Source organism: Eulemur rufifrons, chromosome 16 (genome assembly GCF_041146395.1).
Source record: "Eulemur rufifrons isolate Redbay chromosome 16, OSU_ERuf_1, whole genome shotgun sequence".
Taxonomy (NCBI): domain Eukaryota; kingdom Metazoa; phylum Chordata; class Mammalia; order Primates; family Lemuridae; genus Eulemur; species Eulemur rufifrons.
Genome location: NC_090998.1, coordinates 87,644,294 through 87,671,965, shown reverse-complemented (window position 1 = coordinate 87,671,965; position 27,672 = coordinate 87,644,294). Strand labels below are relative to the sequence as shown.

The 27,672-nt window shown below is 52.1% G+C and overlaps 1 protein-coding gene across 2 annotated transcripts in view; it reads left to right on the top strand.

The window, feature by feature from the left end:
* The window catches only part of TMEM184B (transmembrane protein 184B), a 41,414-nt gene that overhangs the window by 2,003 nt on the left and 11,739 nt on the right, over positions 1 to 27,672 (top strand). For both annotated transcript variants that reach the window (XM_069490137.1, XM_069490136.1), the window contains 2 exons: positions 17,943 to 18,189; positions 19,617 to 19,782. In XM_069490137.1, the coding sequence (XP_069346238.1) occupies positions 17,998 to 18,189; positions 19,617 to 19,782 (358 nt within the window). In that variant the 5' untranslated portion in view covers positions 17,943 to 17,997. The remainder of the gene's footprint in view (positions 1 to 17,942; positions 18,190 to 19,616; positions 19,783 to 27,672) is intronic.

Here is a 27,672-nt window from a genome sequence, read left to right as displayed (position 1 = left end):
GTGGGAAGAAAAGCCTCAAGGCAGCATGGGTGTGAGTGATCCACTTGTCCTAGTTCACGTGTTGCCGAGTTCTGTGAGCTTGGGCTTCTGTCTGGAGGCTGTTTTCTCCCACTCTGTCTTTGAGGTTTTGCTCCTGATATCTGGCTGGCCTGCCCAGCCCTCTCCCGGAGAGGGGCTCAGTGCTATTTCCAGTCCCTGCTGTGCTCATTTCTCTCTGTAAATTCCCTGGAGTGGAAACAGCCTTGGCAAGGCAGGGTACAGCCCTTTATTGTTTTGAAAACGAGTCACAGCAAATGCTCAGGGCCTTTAGAAGGGAGATTTGGTGTGTGAGTTCTGGGAGGCCAGCAGCTGGGCCCTGGGAGAGCTCTGTGTGGGGTCTGCCAAGGTGCTTGCATGCAGTAGCACTTACTGAAGACTAACTGCTGCCCTCCATATGCCGGGCCTCAGGGAGGAGAGGCCAGGGTCATGCCCTCTAAAAGGTTGTGGTTGGCTGAGGAAGCCCAATGTGTAACAAATATGTGCAAGACAGTGCCCTAGTTGTGGTAGAGACAGAGGGCCCTACAGGGGCCCAGAGGACAATAGGAACAACAGCCCGTTTATTGAGCACTTACTGTGTGCCAGGCACAGTTCAAAGCGCTTTCATGAATTACTGTGTTTCTTTCTCTCACCACCCAATGGGGTGGGGGCTGTCACCTTCTGCATTTTGCAGAGGAGGCAGCCAAGGCTAAAACAGTGCTGAGGTCACAGTGGAGCCGAGTTTTGAACCAGGCAGTCTGACCTCAGAGCCCATGCTCTTCTCCCACTAACCCTAGGGCATGCCAGAAGTCCTCCCGGCCCTGAAGGGTGAGGGGTGCTCAACCCCTGGAGGAAGAGGAGGGCTTTCTAGGTAGAGGGAACCCCGGGTAGACGTGGTGGCCTGGAATGCCTCACCTCTTAGATGTGGCTGTGTTGGGCCTGGGTCATGAAGACCTTGAATGCCCACTAAGGAGTTTGAACTTGATCCCAGTGTGGTCAACAGGGAGCCCTTCAAAGTTTCAGAAAGGAAGTGCTCAGCCACGTATCACAGGGCAGGATTATCCTTCACCCTCCTTCCTTCTTCCTGCAAGTAACTCCTAGAAGACCCAGCCCCCCTCGTGTGCTTTCCCTTAGTCCCTCACATTCTTTTAGTTTCTGCTGCCTTTGTCTTTGTCTAGCAGCTTCTGGTCTTGAAAACCCTGGGTGACCCAGGCCAGGCTCTGGAGCCCACTGTGGTAATGTCATCTGCTCTATAACTAGCCTCTTTCGCCAGCTGACTCCACTGAGCTGGAACTTTTTTTAAGGATTAACGTTCTTCCTGGTTCTCCCAGGTCTTGTGGCGCCTCACCGGCTTCTCATGCCACATGGAATGCATTTGAGCGCTGTGGTGGCTGCCTATGATCCGTACCCCTGAGTCATCAGCTCTGTAGATAACAGGCAGAGGGGAGCGGGGGACAGAGCAGGAATTGGAGCCAGGGAAGCTGGGTTTGACTACTGGGTCTCATTTGTGAGCTCGTTGGGGAGTTACCTGCTCTATATACCTACTTTGCTGGGTGTTGGGCTGGCCAGCATTTGATGCACCTACGTGCTAGTCACACCAGAGTGTGACGAGTAAGACTTCATCCCTCCCTGCAGTGCTGAAGGCTGTGGGCTTGGATGTGCTCCACTTGGGGTCTTTGCAGAGTACTGATGAAGCACAGCCAAGGGGGACATGGTAGATGGAGTGTGGGAGATGATGGGGTGTAGGATGTGAGGGGAGCAGTCGGGGGAGACTTCTGAATTGGGTGCCTTGGGATAGAAGGCTGAGAATTCAGGAAGGGGTTAAAGATGGTCACCAGGAGCATGGGAGAAGGAGGGAGAGGGTAGGGAGTGGGCTTCTCAGTCCTGGTGACCTGGGGAGGGAATCCTTGCTCATTTTAGGCCTGTGTCCTTGGACAAGTTCTTTAAAAATAGGGGGGAAATGCACTTTCCTTTATCTGTGAAATGGGATAATAATAGTGTAGCCATTATGTGGCTGTCGTGACCTAATGTCTGCATGGAGCTCAGCACGGTACCTGGCACACAGGACATGCTTGTGTTGTTACCTTACAGGCTGTTTAATTTATTCGAGAAAGAGCTGTTGCAGGCCTGTGTGCTAGGCAGTTCGTGGGGAGCTGCCTGCACGAGCTGAGTGCAGCTGGGGAGAGAGATGTCAAACACACCAGCAATTATAATTGTCACGGGGGCTCTGGGGGAACATCAGGTCATTCTCACCTGGGCAGGCACGTCTCTGACGAGGTAATGCGTTAAGCTGTCACCATGTGTGCAGGTGGAGGAAGTGGGTTCCAGGCAGTGGGAACAGCATGTGCCGAGCAAAGGTCTGAGTTCGTGTCTTAGACATTGTTTGGCACTAGGACTCAGCACCTAGTGGGCCCCAAATAAATGTTCATTGGGTGCTGTTTTCTTGGCCTCAGAGAGCACAGAAGGGGGGAGAAGTAAAGTGGGAGGAGGCCATGGAGGAGGAATTGGATGGCCACCCAAGTCTGAGATTTTCTCATCCTTCCCTCCCCATCACCTCCACCTCGCCCAGTGGGATGTACCTTAACACGGTGCAGCCGAGCCCTCCAGCACTCTTAACAGGTGGCATTCCCAGACTCCACTTTTCCTAAGGCCTGGACGGGTGAATCTAAATGCAGAGGTAGTCGAGAAGCTGGAATTAGTCTGGACACCCAGACAGCATTTGTTCACATGTCTGCTCCTGTTTTAGCGTGGCCGGGCCCCTGTGCTTCGGCAGAACATAGAAGGATGGCGTGTGCCTTCTGGTTGGTAATTTTTCCAGTCTTAGATTAATGATGGCTCAGTGTCTGGCAGGATGCCTTGCACGGAGTAGGTGCTGAAGTAGTTTTTGACAAAGCAAATGACTAGCTGGATAGGTTCATGGCATTGCCACTCAGGAGAGAGCTGGAATTATTCCTGAAAAGCGATGGACACCAAGGCTGATCGGAACAGGGTTGTTTACTAGGCCTGAGCTTGTGTCTCCAGGAGCCAGCGGTGCCCATTAAACAGCCGTGAGTCTGTCTGGAGGGCGTGGGAAGTGTAGGCCTGTGATGGGAGGCAGGAAGCCCGGCAGACACCTCCTTTTCCTTCTCCTTTGGGCGGAAACCAGAGGGGGAAGATCCCACCCAGAAAACCTTTGTGCCTAAGGTGCGTCACTTCCAGCTCTATGTTTTAAAAAGTTGCACACGACTGAGTATTTTTTTAGTGAAAAGTTTGCAATATTGATCTCAGTATTACACGTTTAAAAAAATAGGCTTCTCTGATATATAAGTAGTACTTGTTGATTATGTTATAGTAAACTTGGAACACAGAAAAGATAGGGGATAAGAGTAAAAATTACCCCAAATTTCATAATTAGGAAATAATCCCTGTTGAGGTTTCAGTGGATGTTCTTTCTAGACATAAACATATGTTATCTCATTGTTTACTTTTCACCAGATCGTAAGCATTTACCCATGAAATTAAAAGTTAGCTGTGGATAGAAGAGGATCGGAGAAGTTCTAAAACAGAGCCCTGGTGCTTTGTTTTAAGTCCCCTGGGGAAAAGTGGAGGTCGCTGATGTTTGAGCTGGATGGTACCACGGCGTGGGTGCTGAACCTGGCAACTGGACTGGGTCAGAAACCTGTGTGATGACCTTGGGCGAGTCACTCGCCCTCTCTGAGCTTCACTCCTTCTAATGGGGTCATTCAGACCCCTTCTGCCCACCTCATAGGCTCAGGCGAGGTCCTAGATTAGAAAGCCTTGAGCCTCCACGGGGAGGGGCATGGTTTGGGGCTAGAGCAGGTCATGTGACTCTGGAGACGGAAGGAGAGGTGTGTGCACAGTGTGGGCATGTGCGCATGTATGTTGCTTCTCTCCCAGCCTGAAATGTTTGGTGATCCTCCTGCAGACTCCAGTCTCCTTGCTGGGAAGCCGTGATCTGTGGACCTTTAACCTGTGGGTCACATGTGGTCCCAGGATGGCTGCCCCCCAGCCCCTCACAAAGGGGGTGCAGCGAGACCTCTGGAAGTCACTGCCTCTGTCACTCTGAAAGGGATTTTCAGATCAGACAGCCTCCCCACCCCAACAGACACGTGTGGAGTTTGGTACCTTTATTTTTCCCCTGCTCCAACCCCTGTGGACACCCTGTACCCAGGGGGGCCCTGTCTTGCTAGCAGAGGCTGAGAACCTCCATGCCCCTGGGCGGGGCTGTTCCCCAAAGCCCTCTGGGTCATCATTTACTGAAAAGCTCAAGAGAAAAATAACTAACCCCATGGCGCTGTTGTAGCTACTGGCAGAGCCTCTTGGTCACCACCTCTCGCACCTGTGGTTTTTCTTCCGTGTAGAGTGGGCAGCGAATCTGGGGTCCCATCAGCAATCAGTTCGGGTGCCTGCAAGGCACAGTGATAGCTGTTGATGAAGGGGTGTGCGTAAGAATATTAATTACTATTAGTATATTATATTAATATTATTTTCCTCACTGGAAATTACTTTGTAATTACTTTTCACATATATTGTTACATGTCACGTATGTTGTTTCATTTAAGCTTCTCAGCTGCCCTGGACCCTTGTAATTATTGAGCCTGTTTTATAGATGGAGAGGCTGAGGCTGAGGGAGGTGAATTGCCCAAGACCCTGGGGAAGGAAACACCTGCGTTTTCTGGTTTTGAGTCCTGTGTCCTTTCTGCTCTGGGTGGCCACCAGCACAGCTCTGCCCTCAGAGAGCTTGCAGCCTACGGGGAAGCCCAGCGAGTTGCACTGCTGTTTAGACTTGGAAAGCGCGTTGATAAAGGTTCAGTTTGAAACTGGGGGGGTCTCAGGAGGCAGCAATCTGCTCTGCCTTGGGGTGGGCTGAGGAGCCAGTGCAGCCTGGAGGGGGCGCAGCAGGCTGGGGCTCTGTGGACAGTGGGGGTTGGCCAGTGAGAAGTGAGGCCACCTCGAGCACATACAGGCATGAGACACAGGCAGGTAACTGGAGCCCAGGTCGCATGAGCCTTCCTGGGGTGCTGGGGGTCCCAGCCTCACCTGTAGGAGGAGGAAGTGCATCTAATACATGAGTTTGTCAATGGGCTTTACACAAATTGGATGTGTGAAAATCTAGGTTTACCAAAAGAGTGCTATTTGCTTCATGAAGAAAGGTTGATGCACTGTGCATTGATTAGCATATTAATTTTATATGATTTTAATAGCAATAATCTCAGAGCATTTAAGTCCTATTTGATTCGCCGGAGTTCCTGGCTTTCTCGGTCAGTGGGAGCAGAGCCTGGGCTGGGAGACGGGCTGACGGGGGCTCTTGCTCTCGAGCGCTGCCTTTGGTTTGCCAGGAGGTATCCCCATGTGGCTGGGGGCAGAAGACCTTCTCTTCTCTTCACAGTTTTCAGTAGTAGGGCCAGATTTGTGGAGGTGGGAGGAAGCCCTGCCCTACTTACCACATACACTCCGCTGTCCTCGCTTGACACTCTGTTCCTTCCCGAGACCCGCCTCCATCTCCACGTCGCTGGCTTGGTGCTTAGGTAGTGATGGCTGTTGGGCACAGGGGTTATGTAAGAGGCCCGTGATGGACCCAGGAGCAGAGCTGTTTAAGAGTGAGTGCTGTGGAGCATGAGTGTGTCCTGCATGGCCGAGGCGTCCCCTGCCGCTTGCACAGGGGAAGTGACAAGAGGTGCCCGTCGCTCATTTGGGGTGGCTAGACTGAAGTGCTTGCTCAGCCTTCTCGGGCTCTCCACCCCCACCCCATTCTGCCAGGCCTCCGCCAGGCCTGCCCCTCCTCTGTGCACTGGCACCTTCACCCAGGGAGGCCACTTATGGCCGGGGGTAGTGGCTACTTGGTCACCATCCACCCTTCCACCTGCCCTGGACCAGAGCATCAGAGCTCTGGGAAGGGGCAAGGGAGGGGCTGAGTGGGTCTAGCCTTTTGCTTACGGTTGAGGAAATGCACGTTTGTGGACCAGAGCTCTGAGTGAGGTGGGGCTGATGGGGGTCCAGCACCTCTTCTGACCCAGAGCTCCGTTTGCCAAAAACTGAGCTTTTCTCTACCGTTTCTTGACCTGGGCACCTGAAAACTGCATGTTGTCAGTATTTTCCCAATAAATTCTTGGATGAACAACTTAAATGTATTCTGCCTCTCCGGCTACGTTTTCCAAAATTACAGATGTTTGTACGCTTTCACCAGCAGCTGCACCTCTAGGGATTTATCGAACAGATGTGTTAACACGTGTGCCAAATGACTTATTTGCAAGATTACTCATTGCCGCCTTATTTGTAATAAATAGCAAAAGATCAGAAGTAACCCAAATGTCCATTAGCGGGGAGGCACGAACACATTCTGACCTGTCCAAACTCCGGGATACCGCGCAGCCATGAAAAATAGGATGGGGACTCCACGCGCTGAGACGGAACAGTCGCCAGGGCAGATTGCTGAGTGAAGGAGCAGCTGAGGGCAGCGAGTCTGAGCGCTGCCGTCTGTGTAAAAGCGCAGGGGAGTAAGAAGCGCCTCTGCTCGTGTATCACAGAGCGTCCCTGGGCATCCACAAGAAGTTGCTGACTATGATGCCTCTGGAGGGGCCCTGGTGGCCGGCAGTTGTTGGCTGGAGACCCCACGTGCCTTGTGATTGCCGAATCATGTGAATATATTAATTAATTTTCAAAAAGTTAAATAGAAAAACATAAGAACTATAATCTCACCTCTTGCCCAGTGTAGGAAGGCCAAGGCTCTGCCACCCCACCAAGGACAGCCAGCCTCACTCAGGCCCTGACTACTCACCAAAAAATGCACGCTTGGTTCTCACAAAGGAGACCGAGTGTGAGGGTTTGGGTGCTCCTTGGTAGATATGACCCCCAGACCCAGCCACCTCTCTGGCCCCTCAGAATCACTGCTGTTGGCTGGCTTTGTCATTTTATTTATTTACTTATTTTTTATTTTCTTGAAATGGGATCTCACTCTGTCACCCAGGCTGGAGTGCAGTGGTGTCATCACAGCTCACTGCAAATGAAAGCTCCTGGGCTCCAGCGATCCTGCCTCAGCCTCCCAAGTAGCTGGGACCACAGGTTTGTACCACACGCCCAGCTAATTTTTCTATTTTTTGTAGAGATGGGGTGTTGCTGTGTTGCCCAGGCTGCCAACTCTTGGCCTCAAGCCATCCTCCTGCCTTGGCCTCCCAATGTGCTGGGATAGTAGGTGTGAGCCACCATGCCTGGCTTATTTTATTTTATTATTTTTTTTGGAGACAGAGTCTTGCTCTGTTGCCTGGGCTAGAGTGCCGTGGCATCAGCCTAGCTCACAGCAACTTCTAACTCCTGGGCTCAAGCGATCCTTCTGCCTCAGCCTCCCGAGTAGTTGGGACTACAGGCATGTGCCACAATGCCTGGATAATTTTTTCTATATGTTTTTAATTGTCCAGCTAATTTCTTTCTATTTTTAGTACAGACGGTGTCTCACTGTTGCTCAGGCTGGTCTCGAACTCCTGGCCTCAAGCCATCCTCCTGCCTTGGTCTCCCAGAGTGCTAGGATTACAGGCGTGAGCCACCGCACCCTTGCTTCTGCCTCCTTGACTCCTGACTTTCTTGCCTTTGCTCACACAGTTCCTGCCTTCCCCCCCAAAGCAGTCTCCAGGTGCCCAAATTCTATCTGACTTTCCAGGGCCAGCCTATTGTCCACTTCTGCACTGCCCTCTGACCTCTCCCACTCCTCTTCCTCTCTGCTGGCACTTGGGGCCTTTTGTATTGTGTCCTAGGTGTCTGATTACTCACTGGACCCCGGCTCAAAGGGGCAAAGTCCCTGTACTGATCACAGTCCCTGATTTGTTAGATGTTTGCTGAGTGATGAACGAGTAGCTACCCTCTTTGTGGCAGGATTGGAAGCTGTGGAGGCCAGGGCCTGTTTGACATGTGTGAGTGTACCCCAGTGTCTGGCATGGCGGGCCTGGCCTCGAAGCAGGAGTAGGACATCCCACGCCTTCAGGCCAAGGCTCTGCGCTGAGTGCCTGGTGCGGATTCCTTGCATCCTCGAGAACCCAGGACACACAGCCTCTGTGATTCTCTCTTTACAGATGAGGAAGCAGAGCATATACCTTGTGTAGGTCAGACATCAGCAGTGGGATTTGGACACGGGGCTGGCTGCCTGCTGCATTTAAGCAGTTTGTTCTGCCATCTCCCCCAGGTCACACGTAATACCGATACCCTGGACTTGCTCTCATTACCTGTCCCACTGGCCACGGACAACCTTGTTATTCAAGTGGATTTTCTTCCCTACTAGACTGTAAGCTCTTAAAGGATCAGAGTCTTGAGATACCCTTTGGACTTAGCACATAGAAGGTACTCAAAGGTATATATTTATGTTTTAAGAAACTTTTTATGGAAGTGTAACTCACTACAGTAAAGTATACAAATCTTGGATGTGCAGCCTGGTGGATTTTTGCATCTGTGAATACCTGTGTACACTGCCCAGAAATAGGTGCACAACCGTCCCTGTTCTTGTCTTGGGGCGCATGTGCACTCACTGCTGGCCGTGCACCCAGGGTGGGTTGCTGGCTCGCCTGAATCAACAGGTGTTTGTGTGAATGAAATGCAGGTTGGGGTTCCTCACCGAAGCATCCCGGGCTGGAGCCAGGCTTCTTGCTGACAGGGTCTCAGGGGACGGGGAAGGTGCAGGGGTCTTGGCTTAGACATCCTGCTCCCAGGGGGCAGTAGGACTGGTGGGGTTCAGGATTCTGCATCTTCAGGGCATCCATTTGCTTGGTGTTGTGTGGGACCTCAGCAGTCTGGAAAGGTGGTCAAAAGCCCAGCTAATGAGGCTGAGCATTGGTCTATTTGTTCTCAGTTTGGGAGAAAACTGAGATGATCAAAACTAGGACTGGTATGTATTAAAGAAAAAGACCTAATTACAAGGCTGAGTTGAGTAAGCCCTCGCTGGAGGATTTGGGACTTCTTTGTTATTGTCCTTTATTTCTGTACTCTGCCCAAGTGACAGAGAGGTACATGATTGGATAATTTTTCTCTCCTGGTTGAGAGATTCGTGGGAACTTGGCCCCAGGAGAAGGGGCAGAAACGCGGAGCCGCTAGAGGGGCCTCAGCTTGTTTGTGCGGATTGAAGGGGAGTGGGACGGAGAGATTTGGACCCTGCCCCCATGAGGGCATGTGATCCTTTTTCAAAAGGCTCAGCAGGCAGAACTGCCCAGCCACGGCCCCGCTCTTTCCCTCTAATCCCCTCTGGAGGAGGGCCAGGCTGTGGGCTGCTGACCTGCTCTGATGTGGGTCAGTCTCCCCGCAAAAGGCAGCCACCCAGAAGCTGCCAGCCCAGACAGCCCCCCGAGGCAGGAGGGCTCGTCGCCATCACAGGCGCTGAAGCAGGAGCACAGTGGTCAGTTCAGATGAATGATGCTCAAGTCAATTCTGCCTCTCAAATTTCTCCGTATATATTAAATAAAAGAACACAAACCCTCCTGGGTTGCATTAAGATTCCAGAGACATACGTGCAATGATCGTGTTGCCAGTTTAGCTCGGCCTATGGGTGGCGGCTGCTGGCCTGCCTGGGCGCTTCATGGCTGCAACGCAGAAGGATTTGGATCTGAAACCAATGAATGAAAATATGACCTCAGAAGGTGTCAAAGTGAGCAGACAATCAGAGACAGAACTGGCCTGGGTCTGCGAGACTGTTGGGGATGTGAACTCCCAGCCTGACCAAAGGATGAAACAACTGAAATGGGAGAGTAATGCTCACGGAGAACGTGACCTAGTGCCAGGCCCTGCTCGGCGCTTTCCTGCATTAACTTGTTATTCCTTGCAGCGCTCTCTGAGGTAGGTGTGGTGCATCCCCATTTTACAGATGAGGAAGCTGTGCAAGGAGCTGTGCAAGTTCTGTAACTTGCCTGGGGACACAAAGCTGCAGAGCCCCAGGCAAAGCTTTGGAGGACTTTGGGTTGGGCATGTAGCGGCATCGCCGTGCCCACTGACTAACCAGGTGACCGTGGGCAAACAACTTCCGCCTTCCAAGCCTCTCCTCGTCTGCAGGCTGTTTGCTGCTGTAACGAAGTATCAGAAAGTTAGTGACCTAAAACACAAAGATTATCTTACAGTTTGGGAGATCACAAGTCCAAACTGTAGTTCACTGGGCTAAAATCAGGGTGTCAGCAGGGCTGTGCTCCTCCTGGAGGCTGCGGGGGGAATCCATTTCCTCTCCTTTTCCAGCTTCGAGAGGCCGCCTGCAGTTTTGGCTTGTGGCCCCTTCCTCTACCTTCAAAGCCAGCAGCGTAGCATCTCCGTCTCTCTCCTCTCTCCGCTTCTTTTGTCCCCTGCTGTCTTCACACTGTCACCCTCCTGCCTCCCTCTCCTGAGGACCCTTGTGATTACCCGGGGCCCACCCCCGTAGCCAAGATAATCTCTCTCAAGATCCTTAACTGAATCACTTCTGCAAACTTTCTTTTGCTGTGTAAAGTAACATAGTCTTAGGTTTGGGGAGTTAGGATGTTGCCATCTTTGGGGGTGTCATTACTCAGCCTACCACATAGGGCATAATAAAATCTGTGATGGGGGGTTTGGCAAAAATCAGGTGTCCCTTGAACATGAAGTTAAAACGACTCAGGATAAAATCTGGGTGAGATGCTGAGATGCTCTCTGAAGTACTTAAATTCCAGGGCAGGTGGCCGAGTTTAGTGACTGCACTAGCTATAGCTTCATCGCCTGTCTGAAAAGAGGGTGTCTCCAGAAGGGGGTGAGCCAGCAGGTGTCCCTGCTAGACGAGGATGGGGGCGGGGCTGTGTTGGGGAGAGTGCGAGTGGCTCACAGGCAGCTCCTGACACGTTCTGCGTGGAGTTCAGGTCGGGAGGAGGGATACCGTCGTGTTTGAAAATAAGTGTAAAGATAAACCACGCTGAGGCTCGCTTCCGCAGGCAGCGGCTTCCCCGCCGTTCTGGAGATCAGTCCGGGCTCACGGCCCTTCCTCCACTCCGGAATCCCGAGTGCTCAGAAATCCCAAAGGTTCTTCCTAAGTCTGCAGCAGACTCATTTCATGGCAAAAATCTGACCTGAATTGATGTGAAACTAATTATGGTCTTTAAAAATATCTCACCCAGGGCAACTAGCCATACATTTCTCTATGAAAATACTATGTGTTTGATTTTGGGGTTGGTTTTGCTGCCCTTTCCCCTCCTGGGGTATCACACCATATCTAGTGGCATAATCCTTTCTGAAAATCTGAAAAATTCTGAATTCCTAAACTCATTTGCTCAAAGGCCTTGACTATGGGACAGAGCCACCTGGCTTCTTCCCTCCGAGAAACACAGGTCCAGTCACCTGTTCCAGGCCCAGTCAGGTGATGGCACCGAGGTTCCAGCTCAGTTCCCTGACTCAGAGCCTGGGACAAAGTGCCGCCTGCGTGGCCTGGCCTCTTTGCAGCCTGCCGGGCAGCGTGTGGATGGGAGACGGGCGAGGAGTGACTACACTCCTCGCTGGCAGTGGGCTGGGTTGGGGGGCAGTACTTGACTTTGCTCTCTATCCCATCTGCGGCCTGGAACTGAGCAAACCTGGGGGACATGTCTGGGCAAGAATAAGGACAGAGAGGCAAAGAGGAGAGGGGAGTGGCATCAGCGGCCAGTTCAGGAGCCTTTGGCCTTTGCCCATCGCCACGGCACTGCTCTCCAAACTTTCTTTGATCACAAGTCCTTATCAGTAAGAACCCCCCCCCCCACATAACCTTTCTGAGCACGTACCAGTATATGGCTATTGATGTACAGTTATGGGGTGTATATACATGTAGTTATAAGTATCCATGTCTTACTATGTTCATAATAAAACCTACTCCAAAAAACAAACCAAGGGACAAGCTAAAGATGTAATAATTTTACTTTGTTGATGGTACAGAAACCTTCTGGCTCCATATGCTTGGTTATTTTTGGAAAGTGTGTTTTAATGCTCTATGAGAGAGCATTTGGAAGGTCTGGCTCTATGTTCAGTTTGTTTACATACTGGTTTTGATGGCCGCCCTCCCTGCAAAAGATCCCTGTCTGGGCCACGAAGCTGCACACGGAGCAACCACATCGCCGCTTTCTTTCTAAATCGGGTTCCTCATTTTTCTGTCCTGCCCACTGAGTATGCGAAGGATTTGTTGAGATTTGGCTAGTACATTTCCATCCTCCCTTGTGCCAATCAGATGTTTCTGTAAACAAAATAGAAGGTACTTTATTTTGAAGTTCTTAACAGATGAGTCCAAAACCCACTTAAATGCTTTGGAAATTTTTTAACAGACTAGAAAATTCTGTTATGTTGTTTTTTTTAGGAGTTCAGATATGAGAGGGTTTGTGGTTTTTAAAAAATCTGTGACAGACATATTGGTTTTGGTAATAGAACCCTATGACAGTGGAAACAGTTTTCAAATATACTTTTTTTCCCCACCTCCCATCAAATATACTTTTCTTGAGCACTCTGCCCTAGCCACAGTGTCTTTCAAAAAGCAGTGTCTCTCTCACTCATTGTGCTACATGCCTTTCCTGTGAAGGGACATATTAAACGTGTGTAAAGATATTTTGGAAATCTCACTGGGAAGATACCTCTGACAGCCAATCGTCATTGGAAAAGATGGGCAAATTTGGAACCATTTTTTTGTTTTGGTTTTTTTTTTGAGACAGAGTTTCTCTCTGCCGCCCGGGCTAGAGTGCCGTGGCATCAGCCTAGCTCACAGCAACCTCAAACTCCTGGGCTCAAGCGATCCTCCTGCCTCAGCCTCCCGAGTAGCTGGGACTACAGGTGCACACCATGACACCCGGCTAATTTTTCTGTTTTGTTTTTCTTTTAGTAGAACTGGGGTCTCACTCTTGCACAGGCTGGTGTCAAACTCCTGACCTCGATCCTCCTGCTTTGGCTTCCCAGAGTGCTAGGATTACAGGTGCGAGCCACCACGCCAAGCCATGGAACAACTTTTTTTAATAAAAGAAAAATATGTAACTCCATTGTTAGGCTTGATAATTGTTTTTGATTGCTTTATCTGCAAGACAATCAAGAAATCTTGGCCGGGCGTTGTGACTCACACCTGTAATCCTAGCACTCTGGGAGGCTGAGGCAGGAGGATCGCTCAAGGTCAGGAGTTCAAGACCAGCCTGAGCAACAGCGAGACCCCCATCTCTACTAAAAATAGAAAGAAATTAGCTGGACAACTAAAAATATATAGAAAAAATTAGCCAGGCATGGTGGTGCATGCCTGTAGTCCCAACTACTCGGGAGGCTGAGGCAGAAGGATTGCTTGAGCCCAGGAGTCTGAGGTTGCTGTGAGCTAGGCTGACGCCATGGCACTCTAGCCCAGGCAACAAAGTGAGACTCTGTCTCCAAAAAAAAAAAAAAGTCCCCCCAAAAATAAAAAAGAAATCTCTGTTACAAACGATTTCCTGTGTCTCTCCCCATTGCATTACAGATTTTGTAGAAAACTCTACTGTTCTACTACTGTCTAAAGCTTTTTAGTAGGGAACATTTCAACACACAAAAATAGAGCAAATGGTGTAACAAATGTCTCCCTCTCTGTCACTGAGTATCAACAGTTAGCAACATTGTGTGATCTTGTTTCATTTCGCTCTCCCCCTTTTAAAGAGTAAATCCCCCGACATCATGTTATTTTTTCACCCTTAAATACTTCAGTTATGTATCTCTACTTGATAAAGACTTAAAAACTTTCTATTTTGAAATAATTGTGGGCTCACGGGAAGTTACAAAAAAAGAAGAAATAAATAGTACACAGAGTCCAGTGTGGTGTTCACCCAGCTTCCTCCGAATGCGACATCCTATCCAGCTGTTGGTGTAACGTCAAAGCCAGGAAACGGACATTACTGCAGTACTGTTACTAGAGTACGGACCTGTTTTTATATATGGAGTGTGTGTATAGTTCAATGGAATTTTTTTCGGGTATAGATTCATGTAGCCACCACCACTATCAAGATACAGACTATTTTATCACCTGAAAAAAAATCCCCCGCTACCCTTTAAATGTACACACCCCTCCTCCTCATCGTCACTGCCTTTTGCCAGCCACCAAACTGTCCTTATTTGCCATCATGTGTCTGTATCTGTTCTTGATTTTTGTTGTTGTTTTTTGTTTTAGAGATAGGGTCTTGCTCTGTCACCCAGGCTACAGTGCAGTGGCATCATCATAGCTCACTGCAGCCTTGAACTCCTGGGCTCAAGTGATCCTCCTGCCTCAGCCTCCCCAGGAGCTGGGAGTACAGGCACCCCCCCCCCACCCCAACACCTGGCTAATTTTTCTTATTTTTGTAGAGATGGAGTCTTGCTATGTGGTCCTTGTTGGTCCTTGTTGGTCTAGAACTAACCTCAAGCAATCCTCTCGCCTTGGCCGCCCAAAGTGCTGGGATTACAGGCGTGAGCCACCCTGTCCAGCCCCTGTATCTGTTCTTTTGTGAAATATTTGTTCATGTTTTTTGCCTATTTTCTAATTGGATTTTTTCTCTTTTTTTAACCATTGAGATGTTTGAGCATTCTTGATATATTCCTGATGCCAGTCAGTTACTGCCTCTGTGGCTTACAAACAGTACTTCACTCTGTGGCCTGTCTTTTCATCCTCTTAGTAGACTCTTTCACAGCGCCGAAGTTTCTACTGTTCGTGAAGTTCAGTTTATCAGTTTTTCCTTTTAGGGATCATGCCTCTGGTGTCTAGTATGAGAACACTTGACCTAGCCCTAGGTTTCAAATGTTTTCTCCTATGTGTTCTAAAAGTTTTATATTTTACATTTAAATCCGTGATCCATTTGCAATTAATTTTTGTATACAGTATAAGGGTTTAGGTTAAGAGTCAAGGTTGAAACTGTTTTTTGGCTTCTGGTTTATCCAGTGGTGCTGCGCCATTTGTTGAAAAGCTTATTCTTCGTCCACTGATAAGGAATTTTAGTTTTGCCGTCATCACCCTAACAAAATTGACAGGAATTCTTGTCTGTTCTTTATTTCTAGGATGTCTTTTAATTACTGGTTTTTAAGCATCAGGACCCAGACACATTGTGTTTAGTTGTGTCTCTTATTCCGTAATAGCCATTAATTTGTTGGAGGACCCAGGTCATTTGCCCTGTGGACTGACCCACAGTCTAGAACGGCTGTTGCTTCCTCATGGCACCACCCCACCCGTTCCTCCACCCCCTCTGTGTCCTGGATCCCAGCGGCTAGTTCTAGAGACTTGTTTAGGTTCCAGTTCATGTTTTGGCCGCGAGTCCTTCCTAGGTGGTGCTGCCGGCTTTCTGAGCGTTCATCGGGAGGCTCGAGACATCTGGCCGCCCCATTCTAGTGGCATTGACACTGACTGTGGTTCAGGGGGTGCCACCTGATTCTTTTGTTACCAAGTGTCCCATCAGCCTTGTACCTACTGGTTTATCATCCGTATCTACATCATTATTTGAACTAGGAATTGCAAAATGGTGACCCTTAAATCTGTTATTCCATCTCCATTTATTAATGGAAAGTCTGTAAACTAGAACTTTCCCTTGTTGATTAAGTAGTTTCCCTGAGATATTACAGATAAAGAAACTGAGGCTCTGAAAGAAGTCACTTGCCCAACTTTGCAGGTGGTAGAGTCTGGTGGGAGTCCCATTGGGTGACTTCAAAGCTGATGCGTGGTTACACTCCTTTGAGGCTCTGCCCCAAAGCCCCACCACGTGGAAGCCTTCCCTGACCCCCTCCCTAACCTTGGCCCAGCCATTTGATGCTCGCCCTGGGCTCCTGTCGTGCTGGGCACTCACCTCTCAGCAGTGCGAGGGGATGAGGCCTCCAGGTTACCCCTGCTGCACAGAGCAGTTGCCAAGAGCAGCTGGGAATGCCTCAAAGCCCAGGGCCCAGCACCAGTCCAGGGGCCTCAGGACATGTTTGTTAGAAAGATGATTCTGCCTAACACTTTGGGAGGCCGAGGTGGGAGGATCACTTGAGGATAGAAGTTTGACACCAGCCTGGGCAATATAGCAAGACCCCATCTCTACAAAAATTAGAAAAATTGCCGGGCATGGTGGCCTGCGCCCGTGCTTGAGACCAGGAGTTGGAGGTTGCAGTGAGCTATCATGATGCCATTGCACTCTAACCCGGGCAACAGAACGAGACCCTGTCTCAAAAAAATAAAAAAAGGTTATGGCGTCTCCCCTCTGGGCCTTCTGCCATGTCCCTGGCAGAAGTTTAGCATTTGTTCAATTAAAAAAATAACAGGGTCCTCCCAGAGCAGTTGGAATTCCGAGCCTCATGGGTGCATCTCCCACCCCCCGCCTCGGGTGCATGGGCTAACTTGGAAAAGGGGTGACATGGAAGCCCTGCCCCAGGGGAGCAAAGGGGCTGCACCAGGCAGCACTGGCCCTGCTTCTCCAAGGTCCGGGGGCTGTGCCAGGCCAAAGTCCCACTTGCCTGTGGGGCCTGGGCAGGCCAGAGAGCCTTCCCACGTAGGTGCCTGTACTAAGTATGAAAGGGTCAGACTCCAGTCTCCACCCTACCCGCCCGTGGTGAACATTGTACAGGGTCTAGCACTGTGCAGACTGGCTCCTGGGAGGACAGGCTTTGTCCTGCAAGGGGGCTCTGGAGTGGGGGAAGGGGCAGCTCATCCAGGTCCCCCCACTTGGTGGGAGGTGGGGAGACAACATGTTTGGAGGACCTGGCTTTGATTCCTTGCTCTGCTTTGGGTAAGTTACCCGCTGTCTCTGGCTGCATTTCTTGTGAATTAAGTGACCTACATAAAGAGCGGGAGGAGCTCTGGGAATGCCCTGGGGGCATGTGAGTGTGAGTGAGCAAAGCCCCAGGAAGAAGCTGGCCTGGAGCCTTTATCCAGATCCCAGCCCTGGTGGGGTCTGTTCCCTGGGCTTGCCCCTCTGCTGGGGACTCTACACGAGCCTCTCAACACTGCCTTTAGTCAAGGACAAAACAGCCTTTGACATGCCCCCGCCCTTGCTTGGAAGGTGAAGATTTAGGAGTATTTGTACTTCCTTTGCGCCGCCCCCCCCCCCCCCCCGCCAGCTCCCCACCATTCCCCGTGTTTATTCATTTAATTTGGGATGATAGACAAAGTTGATGGTTTACAACCCAAATCTTCTTTTTCAAGAAATATTTCTGGCATTGGTTTTCAATTTTGCAGCCATACTTACAGGAGCTATTCTTGGACTTGTCACTGTGTCTCTTTTTCAAAGCTTGCCACCAGTCTTTATATAGACACCTTCTCCATTTTTGAGTTTCTTTATATAGACACCATCTCCATTTTTGAGTTTTTAGTCTAGATGCATCTCTTGGTCGGTGTGTTAGAGACCATTTATATGTAGGAAAATAGAAACGTAAAGGGCTCTCCAGGGTACACGCTTACAGCTAAGAGCCGATGTGGCACACACGGTAGCAGGGGTGCTGGGCCGTTGGCGAGGACTCGGGGCACGGGGAGTGGTGTCTGCAGCGGGCAAAGAAACCTCTTCCTCATGGGGCCAGGCTGTACCCCAGGAAGGCCCAGGAAAGCCTCCCATCAGCGTCACTATGTTTTGGCTTGAATACGAGCTCGCAGACTTGGAAGGGACCATGAGAGTCATCTGGGCTGACCTCAGGGTTCAGGCCAAGAGGGTTGGGTTTGGGGTTTGTCTGTTTTCTGGATCAGGCAGCAGAGAGCCTGTGGGGCCCTGGGAATCACACCAGGGCACACAGCTGGTTGGCGGTGGCGTTAGCAGTGGCGCTGGAACTCGCGCTCCAGCCCGGCTCTTCCCACGGTGCCCCTGCTCTGCACTTTGCATCTTTGGCTACTGTCAGATGTTCCTCTGGTTGCACTGCAGGTTGTTGCCAGAGGTCGGCAGGTGGCCACGGGACCAGAGTGATGGCTGGGATTGGGGTGAGCCTTGGCCAGAGGTGGATGTAGAGACCTGGAAGATTCTTTCCGACGCTGCCATGCACCTCAGGAGACTAACGTCGTGATTTCTTCCCTCTAGGCTAGCTTGTCACTTCCTGCAAGGGCTTCTCTCAGGGAGCCTCCTGCTAGGCACCATGACAGTGAGGGGGGCTGCGCTGGCCCCGGATCCAGTGTCGCCCACGACCGCAGCAGCTTCACCCAGCGTCTCTGCGATCCCCGAGGGCAGCCCAACCGCCATGGAGCAGCCTGTGTTCCTGATGACAACCGCCGCTCAGGCCATCTCTGGCTTCTTCGTGTGGACGGCCCTGCTCATCACCTGCCACCAGGTACCCAGGCCCTCTGGGGGCCCTCTAGAAGGATCCTGAGTGGTTTTAGTCCAACAGAGTATTAGGCTTGGCCTAATACTACAGTATTAGACAAACCCTGGATTTTCAGAGGTGTCGCCCAGTAGAAGTTTATCTCTTGCCCACGGTCCCAGCTCGGCCCAGGGCAGGTCAGGTGCTATCTTCCAGCATCGAGCAGCTTCGAGGTTCAACCCTCTGACAGCTGGGGCAGTAAGTGTGAGGAAGGCAGATATGTAACCACCGCACTCCAGAGATGACACCTGTCACTTCTGCTCACCATCCATTGGTCAGAATTAGTCTCATGTTCAGCTGAAGCTCCAGGGAGCTGGGAACTGTAGGAGCTCGTGGGTGGCAGGGGCCCCTTTGCAGATGGAAAACTGAGAGCCAGAGCGGGAGGAGGGGAAGAGCCAGCCTGGTCACTTGGAAGTTGGTGGCAGAGCTGGGGAAGAAGTCCAGTTCCCCGCCCCCGCTTTGCTCGCTGCCCCGGAGGAGGCTGGTATGGGCCGGGACAGGCTTGGGGCCTGAAAAGGAAGGTTGAAGGTGACCAGTGAAGAGGGACCGGGTGCGTCCACCCAGGTTCCCTAGTCAGCCCCACTGGCCTGTGTCCCCATCCCTTTTAGAACCCCCTTGCACCTAAGGCGGTTGCTCATAGCAGACGGAGGAATATTTTGTTCTTTTCCCCCCAGCCCAGGGCTCGGCAAGCCAAGTGTGCTGTCAGGAGAGCTGGGACAGGACACGCGGGGGCTGCAGGACTGAGGGCTGTGCTAGAGCAGCTCTTGGCATTTGTGTGGCTCTTATTTTTTGTCCCTGCTTTCAGAAAGCAGTACTTCATTGTCCTAACTTCCGGGTGAGGCCAGTGGCGCTGCCTTTGTTTAACAGCCCAGAAGGCCCAGTGTGAGGAGCCACTATGGCCGCTCAGCCCGGAATCTTGTCCGCCTCCCTCAGAAGGGGGCCCCCCACTCTCTCACCCCCTGCATCGTAAGTTAGGGGACAGGGTAGGGTGAGCTCCAACTCAGGTGGCCGTGCCTTAGCTCTGTGCTGACGCTTTAGACCCTCTGCCCAGAGGGGAAAAGGGGGACACAGGCTGGGGGGCAGAGCTGCCTGTGTGAGCTCCTGGGGGCTTGTTAAACTGGATTCCAGGCTCGGCCTTGACAACTGGCCTGGGGCGTGGGGTCACAGTCGCAGCATCTGCAAGGCCGCCCTGGGGCACGCACGTGTGCTCCAGGAGCTTTGTGTGCCCCGCTGGTCTGAGCCTCGCGACAGCCTCCGATGCAGGTTTTATCTGCATGTTATAGAGCAGGGCTCTGAGGGCAGGGGTCAGTGCCTCGCATCAGGTCCCAGACCAGTAAGTGGCGGAGCTAGGAGTCCACGTCTGCTGGTCCCGGCTGACCCTGCCCCTCTGCCCCCAGATCTACATGCACCTGCGCTGCTACAGCTGCCCCAACGAGCAGCGCTACATCGTCCGAATCCTCTTCATCGTGCCCATCTATGCCTTCGACTCCTGGCTCAGCCTGCTCTTCTTCACCAACGACCAGTACTACGTGTACTTCGGCACCGTGCGCGACTGCTACGAGGGTGAGGACGGGTGTGGGTGAGGGCACGAGGGAGGGCCTGGGGCGCTGGCGGGCCAGCTGGGAGCCCCTCCCACGCTGCTCCCTGAGGGGCCTTGAGCCCCACGAGGACTGGTCCTAACCCAGCCCTCACTTCTTCACTCATCCCAGGGTTTCTGTCCCAAACCGACAGGTAACAGCACTTGTAGCGGAGTCACACGATACAGACACCTGGAGCAGGGCCCCTCCGCCTGGGTCTCATTTCTCAATTCTGGCATCTCCCCCGGGGGTGGTGGGGGGGGACATTTGTAGACAGAAACCTCAGGTACAGCTGGGTAGGGCACATCCAGGGATCTGCGGCAGGGCGGCAGCAGGACCAGGCCTCCACCCCCGGGTGTCTCAATAATAAGAGCTTTGTCCCATGAGGTGCTCTGCTGTGCCACCTGAGCAGGGGCCTCCCTTCCTTTCAGTTCTGTGTGTGGAGTAGAAACGTCACCCACTCCCGTACTGAGCTCCAGCCACGGGCCAGGCTCTGGCTTGCAAAGAGGAAAAGCCAGCCCTCACCCTCCCTGCCCTCCGGGACCTGTGGCCCCTAAACAGTCACTGCAAGGAGACAGGGAACCTGCTCTGATGGGGAGAGAGGGATCCACACGAGCCTGGCCGGGAGGCTGTTGGGGGTAATGTGTTGGGGGCCAGCCTCAGCCAGAGGAGAGGTCAGCGGCTGGAGAATGGGTTGCACCGAGAGGCAGGGAAGAACAGGGACATACGCAGCCCTGCAGGCCATACAGAGAATTAGGTTTTGTTTTTTATGGTTGATGCACAAAAATGTGACAAGATTAGAAATTGCAGGTTAGACAGATCTCCACGTGGAGGGTGGAGGAGGAGGGCGAGGCCAGTGATTCCCCGGGGCAGGCAGCAGGAATGGAGAGGGGGATCCCTCGATTCAAGACCCCCACTTTGATGCCCACCCTGCTCTCAGGGCGCATGGTTTCCTGTCTCTTCACTGTACCTTTTGCTGATGATTTTGGATAAAGTGACCAGATGTGGTCCGAGCAGCCCCAGGCACGCCCAGAAGTTGTCTGCTTCCCTGACCTGGGAGGCCTGGGCGTCAGGGGTATTGGGGTGCATCGTGCTCATTCCCCAAGCAGCTGGAGTCTCCCTTCCTGTCCCACGTTGAACCTTGTGTATCCCTGAGGACTCACAGGGCACAGGAAATGCCTCTGGGGTGGGAGGAAATGGAGGCGCCTTAACAGGAGTCATCCTCCCCCACCCATGCCTCGCCGTTGCCCGTCCCCAGCCTTGGGAGCTTGGTGTGTGCCAGTCCCCCCTGGCCTGGAAAGCTCTTCCCCTGCTCTGTGTGTGGCCTCCCCTTTGCTCTTCCCCATCTGTCTGTCCGTCCTCCAGTGTCTCCCAGGCCTTCCCTGCCACCCGTGCTCCCAGCGCCTGTCCAGGTCCTGCGCGCTCTCCCGTGGTTTGCAGCTGCCTTGCTCACTCGTCTTCCTAAGCAGACTGTTACCCTCGGAGCAGGGTGGGGGTGTAGCCCACGCCTAGGACATGGGAGGTGTTTACTCTATAACTTTCAAACAAATAAGGGACTTTATTAAGCACCTGCTGTGTGCCTTACATTCTTCCACGTGGGGCCTCATTAAATTCCCAGGCCTCCCCCAGCCCCCAGCTGGTGTCCTGTCCTGCTCTTCCAAGCAGGAATACTGGGGCCAGATGGGGACCTGTTCAGGGCCTAACTGGGGCCCTGGTGTTGGAAGTTCCTGGAAGTAGCTGGGTCCCCAGGGAAACCCCTGGGTACCTGGGCAGCTGTAAAGGCTGAGATTGGGTTAGGCTGGGACTGAGGATCCTTTTCCAGTCAGCTGCCAGCCTTGCACGGGGGCCCCGGGGCAGCCTCTACCCACCTGGTTCTTCTGAAGCAAAAAGCTGTTCTTTGCCAAGGGGCCTCTCCCTGTGTGGTCGAGGGGCAAGGGTAGCCCCTCTTCTTGGCTAGGCCCTGAAGACTGGGGCACGTGGCAGAAGGTGGGGGGGACACAGCCAGGGGAGCCTCCGCTCCGCCCGTGCCCCAGAGGCGGGAGCAGATGGCTGGCCGTCACCCCCACTCCAGAAGCCTCTTTGTTCAGGCCCCGCCTGTCCCAACCTGCCTCCCACCCCTGGTAAAGGTCCTCTCAGGAAGTCTGTGCCCTGGGAAGCACATCTCCTAGCAACGCTATTGTCCCCTCAGCCTGGCCTCTTGCAGGGAGTTTACAAACAGCACAGCAGCTGTCGAGAAGTTCAGGCTGCCCCAGCGTTCACCAGCATCTGCGTCAGCGGCCCGACCCCACGCTGCCCCCTCCCGCACTGGCCCAGGGTTGGTGATAGGGAAGTCCTGTAAAATTCAAAAAGAGCCCCCATTTGTTCCCCCTCCCACCCTTCCTCCTCCCCTTCCTCCTCGGTGCCCCAAGAGCTGAGGAGGGCGGGGAGGGAGTGGGAGGAGCTGGGCCGGCTGGGAGCTGGGCATTGTGCAGATGTTGCCTTTTTTTTTTTTTTTAAACAAAATTCTGCTTTAAAGAAACACCAAAAATTATGGTTTTATTAAAGTAAGAAAGGCATGTGGTTGAAACATAAAACTGCCCTGGCTCCTCTTCACTTCCAAGGTCACTGCGCTTTCAGCTCTTCTAACTATTTCTCCCTAGAATAACCTAAAAATATGCTTGTACTGTTGTTCTTTTGGCTTTTCAATTTTATATAGTATTACTTTGGGACTTCCTACTATAGAAGGTTTTGATTTAGGTGTCAGTCCCCTGACCCTGTGCACACACACACTTTCCCTCATCTTCTCAGTGTGACTGTATCACAGTTGTTACTTTCTCTCCCTCTCTTTTTTTTTTTTTTTTTGAAACTGGGTCTCACTTGCCTCGGCTGTGGGCTGGAGTGCCATGGCGTCATTGTAGCTCACTGCAACCTCTAACTCCTGGGCTCAAGCCATCCTCCTGCCTCAGCCTCCTGAGTAGCTGGGACTACAGATGCGCACCACCACACCCAGCCAATTTTTCTTATTTTTTGTAGAGATGAGGTCTTGCTATGTCGCTCAGGCTAGTGTCAAACTCCTGGCCTCAAGTGATCTTCCCACCTCGGCTTCCCAGAGTGCTGGGATTCCAGGCGTGAGCCACCGCGCCGGCCTGTTTTTCTAAGTCTGCTTTCAGGGTTTGCGTTATGTGTGTCTGTAAATGTTCCTCAGAGCTGAGCCTTGTGGTGTCCCAGGGCTACATTTCCTTTTCTTGTATAACTTTTTGGTTTTGTTCCAGGTATTATTTGTTTTGCTTTTTAGTTTGTTCAGTTTTTTATGTATCTTTCATTAATCTATTCCCAAATGCTCCAATTGAATTTAAAAAAAAAAAACTAACCAATCCTGTGCTCAGTAAAGTGGACTAATCCAGGAACCCTGAGCTCTGCCTCACCACCCCCCCCACCCCACCCCCACCTGCGACAGGCGACATTTCTCCGGGAGCCTTGTCCTCTTTTATTAGGCGGGACTTCGGCTTTGCAGGCCACCGCTCAGCTGTGGCTCCAGCTCTTTCATTCATCCTCAGCCTGGACAGTCTGCTGCTCCGCCTGTGCCAAGTCACCTGTTCCCGTGGTGCTCATGGCTTGCGCTCCCTTTTGTTGGAGCACATCTTCCGGGAGATTCCTGAGAAAGAGGGTGCATGGGAGGTCTGTTTTTTGGAATCTGAAAATATCTTTATTCTATTGTTCCATTTGATTGGTGTTTGAATGGGAATATAACTCTAAGTGGGAATTCATTCTCCCCTTGTATTTTGAAGACATGTTTTTATTGTCTTTTAGTTTCTGGTGTTATTTCTGGAAAGTCTGCTAGGTAGATCCTTAATTCTTCCTTCCTTTCTTTTTTCCTTCCCTCCTTTTTCTTTCCTTCCTTTCCTTTCTTTTTTTTTTTGCCTTTTTTTCTTGTCTTTATCCTCATTTTCCTGACATCTCATAGGAGCGGGCTGGTCATTGTGCAGGGCAGCCTGGTGGACCCTTTCAGCGTGGAAACTTCGGTGCTGAGGTTCCGGGACATTTTCCTGCCTGTTTTCGTCGATCATTTCTTCCCTTCTGCTCCCTCCCTTCTCCCTTCCTGCAATTCTTGCCAGTACGATGTTGCAATTCTGGATTGAGCCTCAAATTTTCTCTATAATTTTCTGGCTCTTTTTTTGTTCTGCTTTCCAGGGGTTTTTTTGTTTTTGTTTGTTTTTTGAAAAAAATCTTTACTTTTGAGCTTTTCTATTAAATGTTTTATTTCCTTTATCGTGTTTTAAAATGTCAGTAGCTCTTCTTCATTCTTTTTTTTTTTTTTTATAGCCCCTTGGTGTGGGAAAGAATCCCTCTCTGTCTCTGGGGATGTTAATTACAGTTTTCTTCTGTCCCCTGCCCTATCTCTACCTCCCAAGCCCCTTTCATCTGTCTGCTTGCTTTGGTCTTTGACCTTGGTGTCAGAAGCACTCCTCAAATGTCTGGTGTCCTTGCTATTTTTGATATTTAAGAACAGGGCTTACCATTGCCGGGCCTCCCACCTGGGCGGTAGAACACGGGTGTTTCCTCTGCCATTTTTGTGCAGCAGTGGGGGCAGGTCCTGAATGAAGGGTTTTGGATTCTCAGCCTGTTTCTCCAGAAAATAATTTTCTCATCTTCTGCCTGGAAGGAAGCACTGGACAGGCTGAGCTGTGGGTGCAGAGTGGCAGAAGGGACCTGAGGGGACCTCTCGCCCTTCACATTCAGGCTTGGTCTTCGTGTTTTCTGTGCATCTCCCCATTACTGCCCTCAGCTGGGCTAGGTTCGAGGACAGAGCCACCTCAGCCTCCCTGGAAAGTAACAACTTAACCAGTTTTCCATCTGCACGCTCACCCGCGGCCCTCGGAGCTGCGAGGCACACCTGGTGGCACGTCCAGTGCTAAGGTTTGCTGGGGTTCTCCTTGGCCCCCACAACTCAGTGACCAGGCTGCATTGTCCAGAGCCTTCGATGGCATCTCTTGTCTGTTGCCTCTATTGCCAATCTCCTTGTCCTGGAAGGTTTGCAGCCCAGCCCCATCTGTTCTCCTTTCAGTGGCATCTTCCTGGCAAGGGAGGGGGAGATCGTGGAGATAGGTGTGTGTTCAACACGTGAACGCCTGAATTGGAGGTAGAGTTCCCACTCTTCAAGGAAAGGGCTGAGTCTCAGAGCAGTAGAGTGACATGCCCAGGGTCCCACTGCTTGGCGTCTGGTGAGGGTTGTGATTCACACTGTGCTGGCATGCGCTGCTCGAGGGTGTCCGGGGCAGACGGAGGCTGGTGGGAACCAGCCCCCCACATGCACTTAGTGTTTGATTGGGGTGGGGGCTGGGGGGTGGCTCACAAAGATGACTCTGGCAGCCCTGGGGAGCTCGTGATCAGAGAGGCGCAGGGGGCCCAGTTCAGAGGTGGGAGACACGGCTTCCACAGTTGCTTTCTGCGGTCGCTGTTGTGTTAGGAATGTTGTGTGGCACTTCACAGTTTCATCGTGTGTTTTTCATCACTGTTAGCTCATTCTCGCCTCCAGGCTATCTGCAGAGTATATATTATCATCCCCGTTTTACAAATGTGGGGAAAAAATTTGAGTAGGCTACGAAACTTGCCCAAGATGACCCAGATAGTCTGGCCGGAGGACAGACTTGCACCTGGGTCTCTGAATCTGGGTCTTGCCCTGTGCCAGGATGGCGAAGGAGGCTTCTCCCCTGGAACGTGTGGCCTGCTGTTTGGAAAGGGAATTTTACGTGCTTGGAAGAAACAATTAGAGAGTGATGCTTCATTCACCCCGTTTCCAATTTTGGGCAAACTTAGCTGCCTGGCGTCTGGCCTGAGGTGGAACATCTTCCCCGGTAGAGTCCAGCCAGGGTGAACACAGCTGAGGGCCACAGACACAGGGCCACCAAAGGGCCAAGGCTGGTTTGTTGCCAGAAGGACTCCCTGGCTGGCTCTAGCCGTCAGAGCCAAGGATGACAAGAGCTCGGTCCACCCGAGTAAGGAAAGACAGAAGGAGCCAACAGAGGAGAGATCAGAAACAGCATTTGGGTGGCAAGAAGCAGGAATCAGCAGCAGCAGCATAGGACAGAGCCTGGAGGGAGGAGCAGGGGAGCCACGGGGAGTGGCTCAGGGCTTGGGGTCATTTGCACAGGCAGGTGCCCGTCCAGGGTGATCACCAGTCACTGGAAAGGGGTGAAAGAATGTTTTGAGGCCCCTATTGACTAAGCAGAGATTTCTGTGCAAAGTGGTCACAATTAAAGTTTTCAAGGCTCATACACCAGTTATATGAACTATGGAATGCCCCAAGTCTTCCCAGATAACCAGGGCGTTTCAGCGTAGCAGGGTGGCGTCCTGAGGCCAGCTTCAGTGCCAAAGGTGTGCACAGGAGGTGAGCGCTTAGAATGGTCCGGTGTGCCCCAGGTCATCAAGGTCCCCCACACAGTGCATGGGGGACTATAGGTGCCCAGTGAGTGTTTACTGAAGGAACAGAGGGGCGGGTCTGCCTCCTCACCCTGGGAGCTGCTGGCAGAAGCGGTCCTCTGCCAGCCCTGGGGACCTCAGGGCAGTGCGTTGCAGTGGTTGGGTCAAGGCTGGGAGGCGGGGCGGAGAGCAGTCTCTTGGATTGCAACTTCCTATCCAGGCAGCTCCTGGTTAGAGAACTGCTGGTGAGGAAAGAAAGCCTCACGTCTCGGGGTTGGAAGAGACCCCTTTAGAATGTCTGCTGGGCAACTGCCCAGCCTCGGATTGCTTCTTCCGGCAGGGAGCTCACACCTTCTGTCCCTGGAGACTCTCCCCATTAGAAATGGTTTCTTATGTTAGGCTGAAGTTCCGGGATCTGCCCCTGGGACCATGTGGGTCCTGTCTGAGCCTGAGGACAAGGGGCCTATCACATCTATGAAGAGAAGGACCCCTAATGTCTTCTCCTCTCCAGGCCCCAAGCCTCCAGCACAGTCTTCGTTTTGTCTTCATCCTGAGCCTTCTCTCCTGATCATGTGCATTTGTCTCTAGTTTAAGATCTGGAGCAGAAAGTTCCAGGTACCTGATTGTCCAGGGCAGGAGGAACAGAGGCCATCCCATGCCCCACATGCTGGTTGCTGCCCTCTGGACTGACAGGCCTGGCCTGCAGTCCCTTGGTCACTTGTGTGTCCCCAGAGCCTGGCACACCAGTTGTGGTGGATACTAGGAAGGCATAGAACCATTTTGTGTCTCTGGGGACTCTTCAGGGGGCCAGAGCTGGAAGGGTGACAGGAAGGTGGTCTCGCGATGCGTCTGCAGCTAAGTGCCTTCCTCCCGCCTTCTTCCCGCCTCCTCCTGCCTCCCTCCCGCCTCCCTCCTGCCTGGCCTCCGCTTCTCTGCTCTTACGTCCAGGGCACCAGTTCTTTGTGTTTGTTTCCGGTGTGTGTGGAGTTTTCCATTTTAAACACCTTTGCTGGGATGTTGGGGTTTTACGTGGCTCTGTAATTTCCTAGGAGGGGGATCGATGTGTCCAGATGGTCACTGGGTCCTGGTTGGGGCCGGCTGCGTCACATCCGAGGACATTCTGTCTCATCTCCCTTCTCGGAGAATCCGTGAGTCCATTATTGACTCACTAATGATTCTTTAGAGGAAGCCGTCAGCAAACGGGTACTTTACAGACTGCCTGGCCCCAGAGCACCTCAAAGGTCAAGAATCTTGAACTGAGAGAGACGGATGAAATTTGATGATTCTGACGCGTCGAATGCAGAGCTGGGTCTGGGCAGAGCTCGACCGCGTCATTCAGGAGTGTGCCCACGTGTGTTGTGACACAGGAAAGGACGGGCGCTCAGGCACTAAGCCGGTCCCAGGAGCAGGTTCAGGGTGGGCTGGCTTGGGCAGGTGATTCCAGACGGAGGGGCTGATGGACCTCAGGCTGCTGTGG